General features: G+C 35.9%; 1 protein-coding gene across 2 annotated transcripts in view; it reads right to left on the bottom strand.

Annotated features, from left to right (window-relative positions):
- Positions 1 to 1,212: 1,212 nt before the first annotated feature.
- RPGR (retinitis pigmentosa GTPase regulator) overlaps positions 1,213 to 25,120 on the bottom strand; it is a 52,346-nt gene continuing 28,438 nt past the window's right edge. The window contains exons 12-18 of one of the 2 annotated variants that reach the window (XM_063083443.1): positions 20,162 to 20,259; positions 19,508 to 19,573; positions 16,264 to 17,217; positions 7,888 to 8,067; positions 6,423 to 6,480; positions 4,998 to 5,089; positions 1,213 to 1,914 (exon numbers count right to left, since the gene is read on the bottom strand). In XM_063083443.1, coding sequence (XP_062939513.1) covers positions 1,723 to 1,914; positions 4,998 to 5,089; positions 6,423 to 6,480; positions 7,888 to 8,067; positions 16,264 to 17,217; positions 19,508 to 19,573; positions 20,162 to 20,259 — 1,640 coding nt within the window. In that variant the 3' untranslated portion in view covers positions 1,213 to 1,722. The remainder of the gene's footprint in view (positions 1,915 to 4,997; positions 5,090 to 6,422; positions 6,481 to 7,887; positions 8,068 to 16,263; positions 17,218 to 19,507; positions 19,574 to 20,161; positions 20,260 to 25,120) is intronic. The other variant, XM_063083444.1, reaches the window with a different exon arrangement.

Here is a 25,120-nt window from a genome sequence, read left to right on the forward strand (position 1 = left end):
GCCAGGGCTGTAGTCTAATTTGAGGACCTGTTTCCTCTTCCAGGCTCACTGGTTGTTGGCAGGATTCAGTTCCTTGCACTTGTAGGACTGAGGCTTTTAGATCCTAGAGGCTGTGCACTACTCCCTAGCATATGGCCATCTCCATAAATATGCAGTTAGCTTCTTCAAGGCCAAAAGGAGGGTATCTGTGCTGCTTTGAATCTCTCTGACTTCTTCCATGTAGAACCTCTAGAACCTCTTTGAAAGGGCTCATCTGATTAGGTCGGGGCCACCTAGGGTTATCTCCTTTTGGCTTAACTTAAAGTCAACTGACTAGGAATTTTAATTATATCTTTAAAATTTTTCATCCTTTCCATATCATGTAACCTAAGCAAGGGAGTGACCATCATATTCACTGGTCACCCACAGTCAAGGGGAAGGGATTATTCAGTGCATGTGGCACCAGCAGGTGGGAACCTTGGGGGCTATCTTAGAATTCTGCCACCACAAATGCTATGTCTTAATACCATTTGTGAGCTTTACTTCCACGTGGCTCCTGTAGTTTATATTTTGGTAAAGTATTTTTGCAATATTGTACTAGTACTGAAGGTGCAATAGCCAAAATTTTCTATTGTATTTACCTTTAATTAAAATAGAATTCTACTAAATGTAATATTGACATATAAGACTATTTTGTAAGATTTCAAGATCACATCTACTCTGGAATAACATCCTCGCAACCCTTGTGCATGAAATGTAAAGATGGAGTTTCTTTTTTCTTTGGGGAAACAGTCACTGTGATCGAAGAAGAAAATGTTTTATTCACAAGCTAGAATGGGGAAAATGAAGGCCGTTTGCTGCATTGAATAAGCAGGACCTGTGAGCATTGGAAAGAAATTTTTCTCTCAGAGTAGACTTAACAGTTTATGCCTCCTATTGCTGTGGCAGAGCACTGTGTGACTGAGCCAGCTGAAATGAGCAAGGCTGCCTGTGTTCAGTTCTCCTATGGTGGCAATCTGTGGCATGGTCAAACACTCCAGATCACACCACATAATCTGCAATGTTTTCATGCCAAATAACCTCCATAAAGAAAGAATTGGGAAGCAAAGAAACTCTAACACTCAGTTTCTCTACAAAGATGTATTGTTTTCACAGTTGCCTGGATATTTTCCTTACTCGGGGATAAATCCATTTTCCATCCTTCAATACTTTAAAATTAGATTTTTTTGCTCTCACTTTGTGAATTGACAACTCCAAGTACCTCCAAATTTTACTCATACTAATCCATTTTAACAGAGCCGACCAGATATAGTTTATTAAAATGTTCATTATAAACAATTCTGCCTTTTTAAAAAAATTGCAAATACATTAAAAACTGTTACAGTGTCATGAGATTGTAAATATGGCCTTTGAAATTATAAAGTAAAATTGTTCAGTAAAAACTATGAAATATCTTAATTTAATTTTCACTTATAAAAATATATTTTTTTTTGCAACACTGAACAGTTAAGGCCACAACACTTGGAGGAGAGTTTGAGATACACATATTGTCAAACTGCTTGTTAAAAATATTAGCATAAATAAATATCAAAACTGGTCATAATGCTCAAACCAAATAAGACATATTAACTCACATCTTTAAAAGTCTGTTATCAGAAACATCCCTTCAGAAGTCATAAAGTTTTTCAAGCATAAATTACTTAAGAACAATTGCTTGGTGACCATGAAAACATAAATATATATTTATAGTATCATACAAGATTTTGACCTTCTCTGTGTATTTGGTGGTGAAGCATCCTGATGAGTTTGCCCCATATGGTTCTTGCTGGCACTTTCCTTTTTGCTTTTAAAGGCCATTTGACCTCCTATTGGTTTTATTTCTGGGAGAGGTTCACTTTTCTGACCTGTCAATGACATCCTTTTAAAGAGAAAAATCTAGGAAAAAAAACACACACACGAACAAATATAGCTCATATCAGTAAGTGAAACCTTCACTTAATAGTATTTAGGGGGTATCGTTTTCAACAAGTATGAATATGATTCCATCAGATCTTTATGGGGCACCACATGTACAATGGTACATTCGTAGTATCCATCATTTTCCTTTTACCAAAATGCAGTTATGATTCCACCCTACAACAAGACTTTTCAGGGTCTAACTTTCAATATGATCAACATCTTGGTAATACATTATCATTTTTCTTCAAAGAACAAATTTAGTATTTTACTTTGTTAAGGTGTAAGAGAAAATAAAAAGAGAAAACTGGGATATTACTTATCATAACTTTTAAATGTAACCAGGATGGGTTATTTTCAGGACATGTCTGCAATGCCCAGCATATGGGCAGCTACAGAGAACTTCTATTGTAATATTCTGGAGGAGGAAGAAATACCTCCCTATTCCTGTAGATCAGAACTTCTGGCAAAATGTTAGTGCTGCCAAACAATGGCTGTGTGAGTCCAATGGGTCTGAGTGAGCAGTTGAATATACGGAGCTGCTGCTCAGGGGAGGCCAGGGCTACAGATATGCAGAATACAGATAATAGCTGAAGAGATGAAAGTAGCTCTCGTAACCTGGGGATTCCAGGCAGGCGGAAAAAAAATAAGAGAGAGGGAGGAAGAGCAAAGAGTGCGAGACAGGCAGAGGAAAATGAGCCAGCACTGAGGACTAAGGTTTGTAGAAGCAAAATTGGGAAAATGAGGCAGCTCAGAAGCCATGTGAGGAAAATATATCAAGAAGGGAGTGGCCAAAAGGGCCACATGCAGGAGAGATCAAGTAAGATGATAAGTAAAAAGTTTCATTTGATTCAGGCCCTTTGAGGATTAGCCAGAGAGAAAATAGAGGATTCGTAAACAGAGGATCCTTAAAGAGTGACAACCAAAATAATGGTTTTGAGATGTCAGAAATGAAAGACAGGAAACAAAAACCAGGTGAGGACTTGGCTTTTTCAGATATCAAAATGGTGCTAATAATAATAGCTCACATTTAGCCTTAAAGAATGGAAGAACTACATTAAAAAGTTGTAACCAAAAAAGTCAGTCTAGAAAAAGAGCCTATGGATTCAAATGGAGGAATTCCTTTTCCTGCTACGACAGAGGAAAACACATCTTGAAATATTCTGCCACTACAAAATACTAAGAAATGCTGCATAAATATAAAAAATATAATTTTATAATGTGCAGGTAATCTCACAAAAAATTAAGAAAAATCCAAAACATGGGCCAAAAAATGAAAAAGGGGCAGGAAGCCTCCAAGGTGAGTGAGTACTAAAATGGCATTTGTTGAACTCATAACTTAGACCCTTGGGTTTTAACAGATTTGATCTAACAGAACGTGAGTAATTGGAACTGAGACCCCTACATAATGTGGGAACCTTTTAAGGACTATGCCTTTAATGTAAATCTACCTACAAACATTGGAAAATAACAAAATAATATGCTTCTTTCGGCCCAGCATTTGAGTGAAGGAGAAAAACGTTTTGCTAATGTGAGTTTGGGGTTCATATTTACACTACTGGTGTGGGTGGGCAACCCTTAACTGAGAAATTAACTTAAAGTGGTCCTTTAGCTATGTCAGAGTTAACAGAGGCTAATACAAATTATCTATAAATGGATTCACTCTAATCTAGGCCTTATAGGATTTCTACAAAAAAGTCCTGGCTGAACATGAACTCACAATCGAAATTTCAAAACACATAGGGAAACAAGTTACCATTAGCAAGTCAGCCAAAGCAACACACAGATTTAGATTTCTAAGGACATCTGACATTGGAAATAGTAAATACAAACTATAAAATAAGCATGCTTAAATTGTTTAAAAGACTATAATAAAAAACATGAACACAAAGCAAAATACTAATTTTTAAAAGACCACATTGATTTGAAAAGGAACCAAAATAGAACTTCACTTAAAAATGTAAAAAATACAATCACTGAAATTAAAACTCAACAGGTAGATTAAATAGCAGAGTACACTCAGCTGAAGAGATACTATGAAATTGACAAAAGCCCTATAATTACCCAGAATATCATTTAGACATGGAAAATATAAAAATGATATTAAAAGACATGGACATTAGAATGAAAAGTTTTATATCAGGGTTCAAAAGGAGAGAGAAAATATTCAAATATATAATGAGAATTTTTAAAAATATGAGTGACATGAACTCTCAGATTTAAGAGTCAAAATATATTCTAAAGTTAAAATTTAATAAATTCACCTAGGCATCTCATAGTGAACTGGAACACATCAAAAACAATCTAAAAAGCGGCCAGAAAGAAATGACAGGTTATATACAAAGTTATCAGCAATTATACTAAAGCAAAATTCTTAACAGCAACAGTGGGAACAAATACCAAGAGAAAATAACTGTCAACCAGCCATACTATAATTCCAGAACTATGGTAAAATAAAGATACTTTCAAATGAGTGGAAACTGAAAGTGTTAACTACCAAAAGGCACCTCTGACAGGAAATCCCAAAGAATTTCTTCAGGAAGAAGAAGGATACCAGAAAAACATCTGAGATGTAAAAAGAAACGGTGAATAAAGAAAGTGGTATAAAAAGTAGTAACAACATATGATTTTTGAAGTTAAAAATTGAAACACTGGGTATAATAACTTGTAAAACGGGAAAGAAATAGTGATAGGAGAGAAAACTCTTCTAAAATCCTGGTATGATTTGAGAAAAAGGTAAGAATATTGATTAGCTTTAGATTTTAGATATGCATGTTAAAAATTCCGAAGGCAAAATCCAGCTATATGGCCATTTGCAACAGACACATCTAAAACACAAGTAAAACTGAAAGGAAGGGGGAAAGATCTATCAGGCAAATGCTAACCAAAGGAAAGCTGTTCTATTAAAAATGTAAAACATTTTAACATGAAATTCTTCATATTTTGAGGCCATAAAAACTCATATTAAGGGAGCTAAATTATGTGGATCACCATATGAAAAGTAGAAGGAGCAGTTCAATACTTTGGTCTTAACACGAAAATGAAAAGTTCAGTTCACTTACCTTCTTTGGTTTTTTTATGTCTTTATTTCGTGTCAATTCATTACCTTCCAGGACTTCTGAAAAACTGCTCCTTGCATGATCATGCATGTTTCCTAAAATTGGATACATTTAGAAATATTGATTCTAACTAATGAGAAAAAGAAAAAGACCTGATGCTTTCAGTTAAACTCTATCACCCTGAGTTGTGAGGTAATATGAAAAGAGCTCAGTACTGGAGTAGTGGATAATGTCTGCACTGCATATTTCCTGAAAAGTTGAGTTAAGGTGAATAGCTCAGAATAACCTGACCAATATTATAAATGTTTAGATGACCAGTGTCCAAATATAGCTACAAAGGTAAAAGTAAATGTAAGAGAAGAATTCTGTAAAATATAAATTACTTTATTTTTCTTTTTTTAATCAACCTAGATATAATTAAATTCTTTATACTCAAATAGACATGTTACTTTTTGGTGCTTCAAATTAATCCACATGTTATATAGTTGAGTTATAATCTTTTAAGTATACTTATAAAACATATGAACTATTTTAATTTTATATAATCAACTACTTAAAAACTTATATTTAATTTCTTTTTAACACTTTAGGCTATATGCTAAGAATACTTAGAGATGATAAATATCTTAACACTTTGCCTAAAATATTCTAAAACTTAGTACTCTTTCTGCAGACGTTAGAAGGATAAAAGGATTAAGGAAACTATTCCTTCTTCTGCTTAGGTTTAGATCAGATATTCAGTATTACAAATAGTTGCTTTTCATGAGAACACAGTAGAAAGCATATTGCCATGTGATGCTGTGGGAAAACAATGAAGGAGTTGTATAGCAAAAACACAGATGATCTGGGTCTAGAAAATGTAGGACTCAGGGCAATCATAGTCTCCTCTATTCCATGGCTCCTGTTCTCTGACACCAACAACCAGGCTTGGGAAAGAACTTCTCTTCGATGTCCATGGTAAGACCAGAGATTCAGGTCTGGGCTCTTGTGAAAATAGCTGCATGGCTGCTGTGGCTCTTGGCTAGCCCAGGAATCCTAACTTGGACAATGAGGTCCAGCAGTGCTCATCAGTCTGACTCAAAGAAGTCTAAAGCCTGACTCAATAATACTGGGTGAGTAGAGGGAAAAAAAGGCAGTAATAAGGCTATCCTAATTCCCTTAATACTGACACTTGAGCAGCCAGGACTAATGTATGTGTATATGAAGAAACTGTGGTGGTTATAAATATGAACAAATAAACTCATGTGACATTTCATAGCTTATTATGAGGGTCATGTGACAGTAAAAAGTATAAAGTGGAATATATATGTATAAGCTTATAATTAACCCAAATAGCATACATGTGCATTTATATGTATGTACATATGTATGCATATTATATATCCACCCTTTTAAAAAACATGCTTTTGAAGTCAAACACACTCATACCTTTTGGATTTTCATTATATTCACAAATGGCCCATTCTTCTAGGTTGGCTTTTCCTCCCTATAAACAATAAAGAAATAATATAACAAAAGACATACTTGTGCTATGCTAAAAAACTTGGTCTTGATTTTTAAGCAGGGTTACAAGGTCTGCCTCTAGCTAATTACATAAACATGTGACAATTACTTCATTTTGCTGGGCTCTCGTAAAATGAGGCGCCTTAGATGCTAATTTCTAATGCCCTTCTAGCTTAAAATCGTATGATTAAATAAAATTGACTCAAGAATTCTCCTCAAAGAAGATTCAGGAATACTAATTGGTATATGATTTCTGTTTAATGAGTTCTATGTTAAAGAATTTTAGGGACCTCCTAACCTGAACTCATAAATGTTCCCTATAAACAGAATTGTTCTTTTCCTCTGAAAGAAAACATTAACTACTAGGACATTTTTTTCCTCAGTGATAGGAAGGAGTCTTGGAAAAAGAAGGAACGGAGGAAGAGAAAAACCTCCATAGCACAATATCATTTTGTAAATTAAAAATACATGCACACAAATCAATACATATTTTACAAGCACACATTCAAATAAAAGGACAAATAGGTTTCAGTGGCTGTCTATGTTAGGGAAAAAGAGGACAGGAACAGGGCTAAAAGGGAATAAGTTTAAATAATAGAGAAGAGCCTTGCATAGACCAATGATGAGAGTATTTCATCAACTAGAAGGCATGACTAACTCGGTGTTCTGCATGAGAGGTCCAAAAAACAAAAACAAAAATAAATCAGTACAATGTCTTTCAGTTTGGGTTTCAGAATCCCACACCTCTGAAATTAATCCAGAGTAGTGTTAGCAAACAAATGATTTCAAACCTACCAACTGTCTCCTAGCAGGGTCGCTCTCAGGCAAAACTGCCAAATAGAAGAGATTATGTTTTTGGTATCCCTAGCTCCTCTTTTAGGATGATTTTTGCTTCCTCAGTGATACTTCCTTCTATTCCTCCTGTACATACTTAGTCTGCATCTGTAAAGAACTGATCACAACCTCAAATACTGCTGTGACCAACTTCATTTGTCCATACACATGTAAATATACCCATATATGCATACACATCCACATCCCATTTCTGCCACCAGTGCCAGGGCTCCTAATTTTGTATTTCCAGCATGTCAAGGACCAGGTCCAAAAGTCCTCGGTTAATTTCTTAACAGTGTATTATTCTGGTCCATACCAGTCAACTTCTACTCATATATGGAAGAGGATGCTACCAAGCAATGTAGAAAGTGTGCTAGAGACAAAGTTTGCAGGATTCTTAAATTAACCAAAGACTTTCCTACGGCACATGAGTGAAGTAATTAATAGAAGTATTTCTGCTCCCAAAGGAAGTTAGAATCTGTCCTCTTCAGGCACCAGGGGACCCATATGCTTTCTTTTAGGCAAGATCTCAGGATTTAAGCACCTATCATCCCACCTTTTTAATGGTTGTAGCTGAGTTGTCCTTGTTTCTTTCTGCCTCTTCTGTTTCACTGTGGTCATCTGAAAGAACATTTTCATTATCATCCACAGCTTTCTCCTCGTCTTCCAGATTTTCAGAATTAAATTCCTTATCCACACTTTCTGTTTCTAGTTCATTTTCTGAAAATTCATCATTCTGTAACAAAATTAATCATCAGAAGAGAGTAAGACTTTTTTTAAAATAGAGATTTGATATTGCTCTCATAAATAATTTATACCATGTCAAATAATATAGAGAATATTAATTCAAATACTAAAGTGGAAGAAATAAAACACTGCATAATCCATGCTGAATATCAAGTTACTATATTATGAAGGATTTTATCCATGATGCTCCATTTCAAGAACTAGGATTCCCCAAATTCTGCTAACACCTATGGCCAGGTAAAAGTGAAGGAAAAAAAAAGTTAAATATGCTTTCTTGGCTTTCTCAAAAGAACTCTTTTAAACTTGAGAGAAGTTAAAAAGCTTTCTATCTTCTGTAGCATCGATACATAATCATATCTCTATATTACGTTCATTTTCAAAAACAGAAATACAACTCTCATGATTTACATACCAGGAAAAATAAAGAAACAAGACAGTTTAAATGGTTGCTCTTGGTTATTAAAAGAAGAAAAACCAAACAGAGGCAGAACTTGGTCTATCTGGCTACTGGCCAGCTAATTCAAATTATAAAACAGCCTGTCTATAGATATGACAAATTGATACTAAATCATGTAATGCTTATTAAGTATAAGCAGAAAACTATTAGTTTTAGCCTTTATTCTATATTGAGATTTTTTTTTTTTTTTTTTTGCAGTTTCATATTTTGGGTAGAATATTCTTATTGACTGTCATTGAGAAATTGGGTTCCTTAATGGATTTTTTTCCCCCTGTACTTTCATTTACATGCTTCCCTAAAGTTATAATAACCTCTAAAATAAGTGAGACAGTAATCAATGCCATTCATTCCCTTGAATAACATTTGTACAAAGTTCACCTTGGCAATGTCTGCTTCAGACCATATGCATCCTTTATACCCTCTACAACCTTATAACTGGCTTTTGGTGGTCAGTTTCCCAGTGGCTGTTTGGCTAAGGATAAAGTCTGACACCCAACAGAATCTTTAGTAAGTGGTTTGAAAACAATGCCTCTAATAATTAACTCACCTTTCTTCTGGTAAAAATACAAAATAGGAGAGTTCAGGCTAGGGAGAAGATATGTTCATATAGCATGCCTTAGTAATAAATACAAGTGGCATCCTCAGGCCAGTGGAACTAAAGGTGTGTCCTAATAGCATTCTCACTGAGGGCAGGCGATCCATAAGTGAAGCGTTGAGATTTAAAAAAGAATTTCAGAAGTCACTCTGGGAGAAATTGATTTGGGTTATTCCAAGGTCATGATGCAGAGGGGAACATGGGAGAGGGAAACATGGTACCAAGGGCAGACAGCTACGTGAAAGGATGATTGGTTAGGCTGGGTAGAGTTAACCACAAGGTAACATTTACCAATAACTTTTAAAGCTTTCTTTTTTCCTGCATGATTTGCCCTCAAAATGACTTATGTTATATACTATGTCTAACAAGATGCACATTATGGGTAGCTAAAATTATCAGAGACAACTTTACTTTGAAAGGAAATGGGAAGCAAGAGTACTAGATTTAAGACTTATGGCTGGTAAATAGATGTATTCATAAATATACATAAATGAAAAGCTAACTAGAATGAACAGTGCTCCTGAGACAGAAAATTTCAGACCATACCCCTCTGTCTCACGGAGGGAGGGTCGGTGAGCTGTGTTCCAGCATAGTCCTCAATTATTTGGAGTGTTTGGCTAATCTAGCACCTGGGTCAACTCCAGCCGGGTTTGTTAACTAAGGCATTAATGTAATCATAGGATAATATCATGCTATTATAAAAAGGAACTTGGAGTTTTACCTTATTTTAGAAATAAGGAAAACACCCATCTCTTGTAATGAACTACAATTTTACTTGTTAACTATAAGGAAATCTATAACAATGAAGAAATGCTGGAATTATATCATTTTCTAAATTTGAGGAAAATTATTAGAAAATGACATTTTCACTAGAAATCCACTTTGCACTTATTAAGCACATTTAAAATTATTCTAGACACACATCTGAACAACTACTTTAAATCACAGAAAGCACTTACCTTCAAACAAACAATTAGGAGTGACTGGCAGAATACTGTCATTTTACAAAATGAAAGGGTAATGTTTAAGTACATTCTTGGCACTAGAACCATATAAGATGTAAAGAGGTAGTCTGGAATGATCGAGTACACGTCTTGTGTTAGGAACATAGTAAAGAAGTAAATGGGCCTGTGAAAAAAGGACCCCTGTTTGATTGGTCAGACACAATACAGTGAGCTGCAGTGTTTAGTCTGGCCCAGGGCAAAACTGTTTATATTTCTTTTGGGAGCTATCAAGAAAGCAAACATTACTTGTTACTCGTGAGGCTTCAGTTTGCTTAAGAACCCAATTACATCACACGCTTTAGGAACTAGGGATTGCTATTAGAAGTCTGCATAGTAGTTATGGGGGATGGGGAGGGGGGAAATAACTGGAAGAAGGGGAGCGTCTGGGGAGCTTCCTGGATCTAGAAGCAGATCAATTTGTGATGGGTGTGTTCAGTTTGTGAAATACACATTGAGCTATACATGTATGAAATATGCATTTTTCTCTGCGTATTATAGGGGTTTTTTTTAAGTAAAAAAGAAAACCAGAAAAAAACAAAACTATAAAGCATAAAATTATGTATCAATGTCATACAGGGTAGAGAATGTTTTCTAAGTAGATTAATATCGCATAAAACTTTAAGCTTATCAGGTGGGAAAGTATATATTTAAAATCTCAATTTCAATGCTATTTTTTTAGGACAGGAAAAGTTAACATGTAAGTTCATGTTTTAACTACACTAGAATTGTTGAGGCAGTAGTAAAGTGAGAAAGACATGAAATACAAAGATCTAAGGATCTAAGCACTGCTTTCCAAGCCTTGCTATATCACTCACGGCCTGAGCATGGATGGCACCTAATTAATGGTACTTAACAGTCTATCTGTAAAATGGAAAAATAACATTAGCAACACCTACCTCAGAGGGTTTATGTAAAGATGAAAAAGATTATTTAAAGAGAAAATAACATATAAGCAAATACTATATATTTCTACATAAATATAAGTGATTGTAAAGGCCCCTCCATAATAGAATTCCTAGTGTGTATTGAAAACTATCAAAAACCAAGAAACTTGGACATTTTTTACCATAATGTCTCAGATCTTATGACTAACAAATAGCTCATTTAAAGTGTCCACTTACTTGTTCTACCCTTGTCTGTGCATCCTTTTATTCTGAGCCAGGAATCTGGCAGCTAGGGCAGCTTACAAAAACTCAAGTGTGGCCAACAAACTCTTTTGTTTTAACATCTTTTATAAACACACAGGGCCCTTTGCCTCTTTCCCTAGGACCAAAGTATACTCTAGGCTTCAGTCACACCAAAACTCTCCCAATGCCCATTTCCAGGGGGCCTGTAAAGCCCCCTTCCCCTCAACCCCTTTGCCTGGCTAAGTTTTACTTGATATTACTCAGTTCAAGTTTCACCCTTCTCTCCTTGGAAGCCCTTTCCTAACCTTTCTCTGTGGCAGCTGAAGTTCTACTCCTGAAGCACTCTATTGTACTAGTAAATTTTCTGCCCAGCCTATAGAAATGGCCCAAGCATTCCTTGAGATCAGGGGCTGTATCCAAGAAACAAAACCATTTTCTTCTCATTAATTAAGGGATTTAATGGGGGAAAGCCACAGATTTGTTTTCAGATTATATATTTTTTTATCTTTGGGCAGCCCTGGCTAAGAGCATAGGAATATCAGGAAACAAAAGGGCATCGTTAAATAGTTACGGCAGAGCCACAGGAATTCCTTTTACTTGGTGCTCTTTTGAGAAACCTATACCTAAAGTCCATGACAGGTAAGAGGGCTACAGAAGGTTGACTGTAAACTCCCCTCACTTCTTGAGATCTACCTGACTTGGGGAAGCGTCTTTTTTTTTTTTTTTTTTTTTTTTTGGTGTTTGGTACATAAATATTTGTTGAATAAAGAATATGTACCAAATATTTAGTTATGTGTCAGGTACTGGGCACACAATATCACATAGAATTTTTACAATTAAAAGAATGAAGGAAAGAATTACAGCAACTTCCTTCATGATCACATTTTATTTTTGATATATACATGTATAGCAAGTTTACCCCTATAGTGAAACAACAGAAGACATTTCAATTGCACTCACCTCGAATGCTGCTGTTCAGCAGCAGCATATGCTTCTGTGGTAGTCCTTTGCAGCTTAACTTTAAGTATTTTTCTGTCAGAGTCCTTATTAGGAAACTGTAACTCAATGGATTCTACATATACAACTCACACTTTCCTCAGTAATGATCAGTGATAAACTGATAAAAGCTTGAGTAACCAGATGAGGACCATAAGAAGGAACCAGTTATTTTAATCTATGTAACCAAGTATTATTGATTCATGAAGGACAAAGTGGTCTCATTCTTAAGCTTCCTTTTTTTTCTCTCTTAATATATACACAATTTACAAATATGTAAACTATTTCTGTTCATAAAAGTCTGTCAAGAGCTGGTTCTTTTATCCCCCACCCCAGCCCACCACTAACCAGCAAGAAACTCCTCTCCATAAACTTCTAAAGGATACTCAACCTGCCACATGTGTGATTAAATGAATGTTCGCTGAACAGTGGGCACAGAAAGTTGGTATGCTTAGTTTACGGTAACTGCTTACTTAAGTAAAGCTGCTAGTTAGCTTGAAGGTTGGGTGATTTGGTGACTAGACTCAAGATTTTTTATTTAGGAAAAGGGATACTAGAAATTCTGGTTTTGACAAAGCTCTGGTTGGTAATAAACAATTTGTGTTCCTACAGAATCACTTTTCTATATGTTTCCAGATGGAGAAACTGAGGCTGGCAAAGGATAAGAAACTGGCCCAAGTTCATACTGCTCGAAAGTACAAAGCTGGAAGTAGGGCTCTGTCTCAAAATGACTAGGCCAGTGTACTTCTAACCAGAGCACTATGCTTGCATGAACTACCACTTCTAAAGAGCACAAAAAGTTTTTGGCCAGGGAAATGTAAAGAAATGGGTAAGAAATGTTTAAAAATGAACATCTAGACCAGTTCAAATACTGAGATGGGCACATTTTGGAAAACTGTTTCAGTATTGCTGCTGGCTGATTATCTATTCAATGGAAGATGAATGCCCATAACTTTAACATTAGTAAGTTGGGTTTAAGAGTTTCTCATCTCCCTGGAGGTTTTTCTTTTATGAACTCACTGTCTGTTATTCATCTTACTTAATCATTTTAAGTCTCCTTTTTAAATAACCATGTTTAGCACATATACTTTTTCATAGTATTAATTCTGTTCTACTAAAGCTTAACAAATGTGGTAGAATTTGGTAAAGAACTGCAATGCCAAGTCAGTATGTATTTGTTTAGTTATGAGATGCTACCAGATATCCTTGCAGCTAAGATAAAATTTACAATTGCTCCTAGGAAATTCTCTACTTTGTACGATCCTAGTCTTTCTCCTCACATTTTTTCTCACTCACAGAGTATCAAATATATGAAGAATTCAACTACACAAAATTCACAGGAAGTTTACCATCAAAATCCTCCTTGATAATAAGTATAAGAAATCCCTCATGTCCAAAATATGGAAGGGTCTCTGAGAAAGGAAATTAGATGAAAAGAGAGATATAAAAAAAAAACAACAATCATACTAGGTGCATTATATAGACTAAAAATTTAGGGGGAAGATTGAAATTACACTTTTGGAAATCTAGCTTCTCTAAAATTCAACATTTAATATTAAGACAGTTCATCTTTTCATAAACAATTACTGACTATATACATATAATTTTTACTTTACTTGAAACATTCTGACAAGCAACAGACAAAAGAGACTAGTCAATAAAGAATACAATGAGGGCACGTAACAGATACTGAAAATGAAGGTTCTGACAGTGCAGTTAAAGCTCGAAAATTATGGGAGTTTAAAAATACAGAATTATAGAAGAAAAGAGACATTAAAGCTGTCATAATTTCTTAAGAGTAAAGAACACTTTACAGAAAAATTTTAAAGTGTAATTTTTCTTCCTTAAAACAATTTTTTATGCAAATAACAAAAATGACAGGTAAATCAGCCTGTTAGAATGAAAAGAATTTAAGAGTTAGAGAGACTATAGTTACCATAGCATCTCATCTCCATTTTACAGATGTGGAAACTGAGGCCCACTGAGTAGTTTTGCCTGGCTGATAAACACTTAAAGTTTGACATACTTCCAGATTATACATTTAAATTAATCTCCATTACATTAAATATACTGCCATCTACCTAGACTGTAACTAAAAGAGATTACATTATTAGGATATAAACTCTGAACATGGCTGTCACTTTGTAGATTTTTGCAGAAAGGACACATAAAAGGTAAAAAGACAACACTGTTTCTTTAAAATATGAATTCCTCAGTTTAGTTTTAGAATATCATCCATTCTTGTAAAATTATTCTATGTGGTAAGTAAACTGTCATCACAGACAAAAAAGAAAATGTGCTAACATATTTATAAGAAATGAGAAGGTTTTATAGCCCTTAAGGACCTGTGCCATTTTTAAATGGACCAATTTGTATGTACAAACAAAACATTCTTAAAGTATACTCCTATTTCTTAAATCTGTCTTTAATAAGGAATATATAACGTTAATTATCTAATATAACCTTTTGATATTTTCTAGTTATAGATTTATAATTTGAGGGAAAAATATAACAAGACATTAGTTTAAGAAGAGTCAGATATTTACCAGTGCCTCCTGTTGTTTCGGACCCCTTAACACAACTGGCTTCAGTTGTTTTTTTTTAACACATACAAAATAACCGTGACATAAAATCAGTTTAATAAAATACAATGAGTGCTATTATATGCAGGGTGTTCAAAATGTTTGGCTGGCCATAATTAGATCAAATTTAAAGTTTGTTATTTCAATTCCAAATAATGTGGTAATACATTATTCCAGAATTTCTTGGAATGTGGTGGCCCATTTTCTGAAAGTTGTTTGGACTGCACTGGCATTTTGAACCTCTGCTCTTTCCCCTTTCCCTCTGTGTGAGTAATTGACTTTTTTTGACATGTTCTACGTTTGTCATATTTTATAGATTTTTTTATTTTGCTCACTTTTTTTGACTCTTCTCCTTCACCTTGCCTTACCTGCCTTTCCTTCTCTTCTTCACCTGTTCCCTGGTATCTCCCTTCTTCTTTCTCATTGTCAACCTCTTTCTCCTCTTCTCCATTCTTCCCATTATCTCCCCCTTCCCTCTCCTTCCTGTCTCTTTCCTCCCCTTCCCCCTGTCCTTCCTCATCCTCTCCTTCCTCCCCTTCCCCCTCTCCTTCCTCCCCTTCCCCCTCTCCTTCCTCTCCTTCCTCCCCTTCCCCCTCTCCTTCCTCTCCTTCCTCCCCTTCCCCCTCTCCTTCCTCTCCTTCCTCCCCTTCCCCCTCTCCTTCCTCCCCTTCCCCCTCTCCTTCCTCCCCTTCCCCCTCTCCTTCCTCCCCTTCCCCGTCTCCTTCCTCCCCTTCCCCCTCTCCTTCCTCCCCTTCCCCCTCTCCTTCCTCCCCTTCCCCCTCTCCTTCCTCCCCTTCCCCCTCTCCTTCCTCCCCTTCCCCCTCTCCTTCCTCCCCTTCCCCCTCTCCTTCCTCCGCTTCCCCCTCTCCTTCCTCCCCTTCCCCCTCTCCTTCCTCCCCTTCCCCCTCTCCTTCCTCTGCTTCCCCCTCTCCTTCCTCTTCTCCTTCCTCCTCTTCCCCCTCTCCCTCCTCTTTCCCTCCTTCTCTTTCTTCCTCTTTTCCTTCTTCCTCCTCATCTTCATCCTCTTCTCTGTCTCCCTCCTCTTCCCCTTCTCCTAGCTCCTCCCCTTCTCTTTCTTCCTCTTTCCCCTCTTCTGTCTTCTCCTCCCCTTCCCCTTCCTCTTCTCCTTGCTCCTCTTCCTCCCCTTCTTCCTCTTCTTCCCATTCTCCTTCCTCCACTGCTTGATTTCTTTCCTCCTGGTGGCTCTGTCCCCTCTCCTTTTCCTCCTCATCTTCCTTATCCTTCTCCCATTCTTCCTCCTCTTCTAGGTCCTCCTCTCCCTCAACCAGGCTCTCCATTTCTCCTCTTCCCTGGTCTTTTTCACACTCCTCCTCGCCCTCATCCCTCTCCTCATAGATTCCATCCCCTCCACCTTCAGACCCATCCTCTGCCTCTCCCCCTGACTTCCCCTTGCCTTCACTCACCTCTGCATTGTCTGTGAGGTCATCTGACACGCACTCTGTTTCCTCCTCCTTTCTTCCTCCATGCATCTCCACATTTTCCTCATTTGTCTCTACCTCTTGTTCCTCTACGCCACTTCTTTCTGAATTCACTGTTCCTTCCTGCTCCTCTGGTATCTCTGACAAGTGGTCAAACTTAAAATCAAATGCTGGCACGAATTTGGATATTTTGGGCTCGGTCTCTTCCTCATTTCCTTGTCCAATAAATTTTCTGCTATACAACAAGCTTTGGCCAATTTCAACTTCATCATCCTCCTTGTCTTCACTACTGAATTCTACTGACTCGGGCTGCTCAAATCCATCAGCTGCACCCTGCTGACTCTTGCTTTCGCCTTCCATGTAACTGCCCGGCTCTTCTATTGATTCCCTTTCACTGTCAGTGATCACATCTTCCTTGCTACTTTTCCTTTCCTTAACATACTCTTTATTTTCTTCATTCTCAGTATTCACGTCTCTACCTGGTAAGTCATCAGAGAATACATCTGTATTTTTTACATTAGTCTCACTTGTTTTTATATCCTTCAGACTTTCCATTTCAGCTAGCTCAGTTTCCTTCTCAGAGAGCATTTCATCTGCTTCTGAATCATTCTGACTCTGCCCTTCATCACTTTCCTGTTCTATTTCCGTATCATCAAGATGATCAATACCACTTTTATTTTCATTACTAAATATCTCTTTTTGCAAACCCTCTCCATCAGTGTTGGCCTGAGACTCCGCCTGGCCTGAGTCATTATCTACTTCCTCATCTGAAAATGCTTCCATGGTCGCAGCTGCTGGCATCACGAAAATCCCTTTTGCCACATGTTGTTTACATGCTTTCCCTTCTTTCATTTTTGACATCTCTTCATATTCATATTCATTACTATCATCATTTTCAGTATGAGCTGTATGTTGCATCAGTTTCTCAATTTCTTGTTTCTGTAAATTTTTTGAAGTAATCGTCACACTACTATTAGTTGACAAAGGCAACTTATCTACAATAAATTACTGCTAAGATCTTACATTTTTATAAGTTTCACTAGGAGAATAAAAATGCCCAGTTTTACCAGACATTTTGCTGAGGTTTTGTTTTCTTTAGGGATAAATCATGCAACTCTCTAGGTTCATGGTACATCTAATTTTGATTTATTAACATGTATCTGTGTTTACTTAACTTTCAGTTTTTACTACCTTCCTTAACTTTGCCATTAATCACAATTCCATCAATATTTATTCTCTGCCCCTTTTATCAATCAGAATCAATCCTTACATATAACATATTTCCAGAATGACTTGGCAAGATGCTATTAAAAAGTTGACATTTCTCTTGCATGTAGCATACTTTAGTACAATTTTTCCTACCTTCCCTATCATTTTTAATTTTCAAATTTTGATTTGTCTTTTGAGTCCATGAAATTCACAAAATTAAGGAAAATAAATAAAAATGTGAACATTGTAAACATTGAGAAAAGTGAATGGCTTATTTCTAGAAGGAAAAACTAAAATAGGAGGCTGACCGGTTAGCTCAGTTTGTTAGAGCACAGTGCTGATAACAGCAAGGTCAAGGGTTCAGATGCTTGTACCAGCCAGCCAACCAAAAAAAAAAAAAAAAAAGGAAAAACTGAAATAAAAACTGCACATGAAAACTTTTTTATCTATATACTACATAATAAGAATAACAAAAATGAATAATAAATTTTTCTTTTCTAAGCAAAATCTTTACATGGGTTTTCAAATTTTTGACCCTCTTCCTTTTATCTATTATACAAGGGTACTTCAAAAAGTTTGTGGAAAAAATGAATTAAAAGATAATACAAATACTTCCATGAACTTTTAAAAATATTCTTTAATTATAATAATTTGCATAATGAAAAAAAACACTAAAACAAAAAAATGCATGGGGTAAAATGTAAGATTTGTATAAAAACTATGAAATCAAACATTGAGATTTGAATAATACATTAACAATATGAAATTAATTTCCTGCTGGACAAAATAAGGCAAAACCCAATTGTTGACCTAAATTCTATAAGCTAATGAATTCAAGTATCTGATGAACTGGGGTCTCTGGATGGTAAAACCTCACTAAATCAAATTTTATAAACTGTGATGAGTGTTAGACCTAGAATGAGGTTCATTTTTTGCCAAAGAAATTACTGAAAAAGGGCAAGTTAAAAATTAATAAGCTAATATGTAGAAATAGTATAGACTTTTTTTTTTTATTCACTAAAGTGGGCCTGGAAAAGGACTATGTGAAGTATAAAATACATATCAGCTTAAAAGGAAGTGCTTTGCTTTTCTGTTTGTTCTAGTTCCTGTTCTTTAAAAAATCACAATTCTTTCTCTAAGAGAGACAGGCCCAGTGGCCAGAATTAATTTCTGAATGTACATGCCTTTCCTTCTATAGCACAATAAAGCAGCCCAGAAGAGGCAGAGCCTGGAGGCTAAGAGAAGAGGAAGGAAAGACACAGGAATGATGTCTGCTTGGAAGTATAGTCAGTCCACATTGATTGGGCTTCCACAACTGTGTTAGGCAAACAGCTCTCCCATATTCAAAGAAATGCTGTTATTCACCAAGTCTCTCAGTAAAATAGTTAAGACTAATAAGGATTGGCTTTAAGTTTTTTAATCTAGCAAGATTCTCTTGTGTTTTGGTGGCTTCAGTTTTAGAGATTTTTAACTTAATGCAACAAAGACACTAGAAATAGAAATTAAATGTTTTCTATAACCTTCTTCCCTAAATTTACATTTCTCCAATTTATTTTCCAAATCCCCAAGCCCCTCAGCCTTTCATCCCCCTGGTCCTTAAAACCATGAAAAGCAAAGGATTTCAGGGAAGGCCTTTATCTCTCCAGGGTTGTGAAAACCACAGACTATTCCTGCCTCTTGCTATTCATTAAAGGTCTCTCTTTCTTACCCATAAACAGTCTCTCATTTCCAAATGTTTACTTTAATCTTGCCTTTATGCTATCAATTCTTTGATAAATTAAAGACCAATCCAAAAATTGGAAAAGTGATTTTGGTGTTGAAATTCTATCACTTTTGCTGCATTACATAAAAAGTGCATACCAATAGAACAAGCCAAAATGAAGGTCATTGACATTGCATTCCTCTTTTAAATTCTAAAGTAAATGAATGTTTACCTTTCTTGTGTTCTTTCCAGAAACCTTAATAAATTTTTTTAAACTGTTCTTACCCACCATAATGAAAATAACTCTCCATATTATACCTTTTGTTTTTGAATTGGCGACAATTCTAGTGACTTATCATTGGAATTCAGGGTCATCATATGTGTCTGAAATAAATAAAAAACTTATGTTCTAAAAAGAATAAAGATGACATATATGATTATATATTTATACATTCTAAATCTATATAACAACCACAATTACTTGAAGTTGATACGACAAGCAAACAGAAAGGACATTATTGGGGGGGAGGGGGAAAGGGAGAAGGGAGGGAGGTTTTGGTGATGGGGAGCAATAATCAGCCACAATGTATATCGACAAAATAAAACTTAAAAAAAAAAAAAAAAGAAGTTATAAAATACTTTTAGATAAATGAAAATAATGTCTGCCAACAACAAAAAATAAATAAATAAAATAAAATAAATCTATATATAAATAAAGTGAGCACAAAACAGTTCAGATAGTAATATAATGTACTCTCAGTTGCCATACTAATGATGTGAAGCGCAAAATGAATTTTATTGTACGTGAAATATACCTCAAAAAAGTTGGTTAAAAAGTAACAAAGTGAAACAACAAAAAGCAGGTTTTTATGCATATAAGAGTATAGGAAGTATATATATACACACACACACACACACACACACAATGAACTAAAATTCAAACTCAGATTTGGATAGATAGGAAATCGTTACCATATTTAAGACATCAGTAGTTTCTCCAAGGCTTTCTGAATCTGCTGCTGAAGAATTTTCTGTCTCTCTCCCTTCGGTCATTTCATATTGAAAATAATCTGAACGATTAAAAGGGAAAAAGGAAACCTGTAGTTCAACAGAAAAGTGGAAGCCAACTGGACAGAAAACAGAAATTACTCTGTAATATAAAGTGCAGATATAATTTTACTAAAGGTCCTTTAACCTCATATCAGGAGAATTGAACAGAATTCATTTACAGTGATAACAGGTTTTAAAATCTCTTTCTGAAAGTTTAAGAACTTTGACAGTGATTAGATAACAATTGCTTCATTCATATGAACAGGCAAACACTACTCCTTTGGGATAAATATTACCCATGTATAAAGCAGTATGATACTTAGTCCCAATGGCCCCAATGACGCATATCCTCCTGGTATTAATACCCTTGTGTAGTTCCCCTTTCACGTCATACCAGGTTGGTCTGCATGCATATGGCTAATAAAATGAAGAAGGCTTGACTGTGATGTCATTGTAGCTTCTGTCTTGATTACACATGTTCTCTTCCTTCTCTCTCTCTCTCACATCACTTGCTCTGGGGGAAGCTGTGTTGTGAGCAACTCTATGGAGAAGCCTGTGTGTTGAGGAAGTGAAGCCTCCTGCCAATGGCCTTGTGAATGAGTCTGGAAGGAGATCCTCCAGCCCCAGCCAAGTTTTTAGATAACTGCAGTCCCATCTGACAGTGTGACCGCAAACCCATCAAATACCTTGAGCCAGAACCACCCAGCTAAAATGCTCCTGGTCTTGACTCTCAGAAACAGTGTGAAATAATAAATGTTTGCTGTTTTAACCTGCTAAGTTTTAGGGTCATTTTTAATGTAGCAACAGATAACAAGTACAAGCACCCAGAACCTTTCACAGAAAACTACAAGGTTATTATTACATCATAAAGTAGATAATTAAAAGTCATAAGCTCTATTTGGTCTTACATTTTTCTCAATTTCTCACTATACTCTAATTGATCACCTGTACATTTATTTGAGGGGAGCTCCTTAATGAAGTTTTCACGAAAAATGCCAATCCACACTGATCTTTCCCTTTTAAATCCATTCAATTGAATGAGCAAGTAATCATTTTGTGTTTATCCCATGTGAAATATACAGAGATAGCAACTTAAGTAATTACTAAATCTTTTGTTTATTTTTTATTGTCTATATTTAAGATGTACAACAAATGTTTTGATATACAAAATTCAAGTTCACATGTTTTATATTCCCTTCTAGACTTTATAAGTTCATTAGGAATAAGCAATAATTGCTAATTATAGAGGGGAATTCTAGAAGGGAACATAAAACATATGATATAGGGGAATGAGATATCACATCTAAATGTTGGGAATTAGGAAAGGCTTTACTAAGGAGGTGCGTGGAAGGATGAATATAATTCTGAAGGGTAGAGATAGAGGTGGAAGGGGAAGAAAATGAAGCCCACTCCTAATAAAGCAGGAGAACACTAGCCTGAACAAAGGAGTAGGAAGAGAAGGACACAGAGGGAAGAAGCTTGTATGAAGTCTTACCATGTACCAGGAACATGTTTTTACATATGCTGGGTTAACACTATAACAATAAGAGAGGTAAGTATTATATCCTCATTTTACAAATGAGGGAATTAAGCTTCAGTGCCCCTTTTGGTACTTAGTGTCAACATCACATTTGACTCCACAGCCCATGTTCTTTCCATTAATTTAGACTGTGAATAGCTCAGTTTGATCAAAATCAGGGGTTGGCAAACTTTTTCTCTGAAAGGCCATATAGTAAAAATTTTAGGTTTTGTGGGCCATATAGTCTCTGTCCTAACTAACCCCTGACATTGTAGCATGAAAGCAGCCATATACAATACATAAAGGAATGAGTATGGCTGGGCTTCAATAAATTATTATTATTTTTTGGGTGGCTGGCCAGTATGGGGATCCAAACCCTAGACCTTGTTGTTATCAACACTGTACTCTAACCAACTGAGCTAACCGGCTAGCCTCTCCAATAAAATTTTATTTACAAAAACAAGTGGCTGGCTAGATTTGGCCCATGGTCCATAGTTTGCAGATTCCTAATCTAAATGAAGGTTATAAGAAAAAGACTATTGAGAGATGAAGCTAGAGAAGCAGGCATTATATAGGGAAATTTATACTTATTTTAATAAATATCAGGGATCTCTGAAGACACTGGAGCATATGGGAATTGAACTGCATCTAGGAAGATTAATGTGGAAAGTATTACACTGGATAGATTAAAGAGGGCAGAGAACGTAAGTTTGGAAAATACACAGATTATTTAAGCTGATGGCCTTGTCTCAGACTTGACTGAAAAAACAGAAGACTTGATCCCTTTGATCTTCTTACCAATAAGTATAAACAATTATCTACATTTGTACAAAGTTTTCATTTTCCTGTTAAAATGTAGGATGTGCCTTTTCTGTTACTAAACACTGCTCTGTATGCCAGCCCCCTCCTGTCTTCTAAGAGCTTTGCACCTTTGGTTATACCCTCTCTCTCCTGTGCTACCAAACTCTCGTGGACTACTGGCTCATCTCCATTAGCATCCAAATGTACCCCAATATTTCCCATTGACCCTACATGGGCTACCAGTCCATTTCTCCACTACAATTCATAACCAAATACACAAAAGAATTATCTACACATCCTATCTCTTCTTCACTTCCTCATTCCCCAATTTATGCTTCAACTCTTAACAATCGCTTCTGCCCTGATCTTCTCCTGGAACTGCTCGTCCAGGTCACCAGTATCTCCATGATACCAAACTTATCGGATGCTTCTTTGACCTCTTTTTCCTTGACCTTTGAGCAATACTTTGCATTCATGACACTATTCTCTCCTAATTTCTTTCCTTCTACCTTACTGGCTGATGAGGCTAATAAGGAAGGATTCTTTGGAGGCTCTTCCTAGATGTTCTTAGGGCTATATACTGGGAACTTTTCGGTTTTGACTGTATACTCTGACAGGTGATTTCAACAACTTCCATGGATTTTAAATACAATTTCCATGATGATAGTTTCCAAATTTATATCTCTAGTCCAAAGCTCTTTTGTGAAATTTAGGCTTGTTTTTCAACTGCTTGCTTGATATTTCTACTTGGATGTCTCACAGATATCTCAGGCTCAGTTCTTAAATTTCTTCCTCAAACTTGTCAATCACCCTCTTAATTAGGAATAATCCTTGATTCCTCCCTTTATTCACATCTATGTGTAATCCATTAACAAGTTTAGCAAGTCCAGTGTGCTTTATGTCTAAAATGTATTTCAAATCTGTTCCCCTTTCTCCATCTCCACTGAAAACACTTTGGTCCACATACCATCATCTTTTGCAAAAGGCCTACACATATTCTTCCTACTTCCAGTCCGGCCTCCTTGCAAACCACATGGAGGTAGAAATGATCATCTTAAAATGAAAATTGGATTGGAACATATCAGTCCACTATTTCAAACCCTTTAATGGCTTTCTACTGCACTTAACAAAAAACATTTGAATCAAATATGCTTCTCATGGCCTATAAAACCATGAATAATTTTTCACTTTCTCCAACATCATCTTGTCCTACCTTTTCCCTCACTTTCTAGCCCCACTGGTCATCTTTCTTTTTCTTATAAACTGCCTCCAAACTTTTGCCTATATTATTTTCTTTGCCTGGAATGCATATATTCTCTCTCTTTGTATGGCTATCTCTTTCTTATCCTTTATGTTTTAGCTTAAATGGCACTTTCTTAGCAGACCTACCCTGACCCTATTTCCTCAATTATAAAGACTGAAATCTGCAAATCATTGAGAAAAAGTCACATTATATGTTGGATACAACTTTCAAAATACTTTTTATTAAGAGAGTGTTAGCAAATAGTCAAAAAGATAAAGGATGGCTTTTTCCTTTTTATCTAGCTACAAAAGTATACATATCTTCACATTCGAATCTCTTGAAATGGGAAAAAACTTTCTCCAAACCATAAACTTCTCTTTGCTGGACACATTGCTTGTTAGAATCTACTACTTTTTCCATGTCTAGGGCAGAAGAGCACCATTAGACACTGATTCTTATTTCAAAAGGAAACATACAGAAGTTCTGGGTCAGATGCAGGAAATCAGTTCATTATGAAGGTCTTAGGTATAGTTATTATGAAGGTATTGTGAAGGCATAGGTATATTCCATTACCATGGCCCACAATTCGTGCTTGAATTCTGATCCTTTATTACCTCAATATTTGCCTATGTTCGTGATCTCAAAAAAGTATCTGTGTCATGGTTCTTAATCCCTAATGCCCAGGTTTACCTTCTTAATTTCAAACCTACTGCTTAATTTGATCTCCAGTCCTGGCTTCCTGTCCTGCCCCTACCATCCAAGCACATGCCCTTCAGTAAGATATAGACACTCCTAAGATACACAAATGTTTGTAAACAAAATTATTTAGGTCTATAATAGCAAAAGAGCTGGGATTACAATTTAAAACATGAACTCTAATAGGCAATGAAGTAGAGGTGTCAATAATAAACATAACTATATTTGTTAAGGAATTTTCCTAGAGATGCTGGCCTCAATGCTAAGTATTTTAGATGCCTGATCTCATTTAATCCTAATTACTCCCTGAAGTATTATTAAACCTTTGCTAAAGACAAGAAAACTGAGGCTTAGAGAGATTAAGTAACTTTCCCAAAGTTAATCACATAGTGAGTAAATATCAGAGCTGGCATCCAACCCCAGATCTGCTTAAATACAGAACTTCACATCAGCCCATAAGACCTGCATTCAAATCCTGTCTACTTCATTTAAAAGCTGAGTGACCTTTGATAAGTCACTTGATCTCTTCAAGCTTTGCTTTTCTCACTTGTAAAATGAAGAATATAACACCCACCAATTATTTCATGGAGTTGCATCAAGGTTTAAAGGAAATGAAGTAAAG

This window comes from Cynocephalus volans, chromosome X (genome assembly GCF_027409185.1).
Source record: "Cynocephalus volans isolate mCynVol1 chromosome X, mCynVol1.pri, whole genome shotgun sequence".
In the NCBI taxonomy this organism is placed as follows: domain Eukaryota; kingdom Metazoa; phylum Chordata; class Mammalia; order Dermoptera; family Cynocephalidae; genus Cynocephalus; species Cynocephalus volans.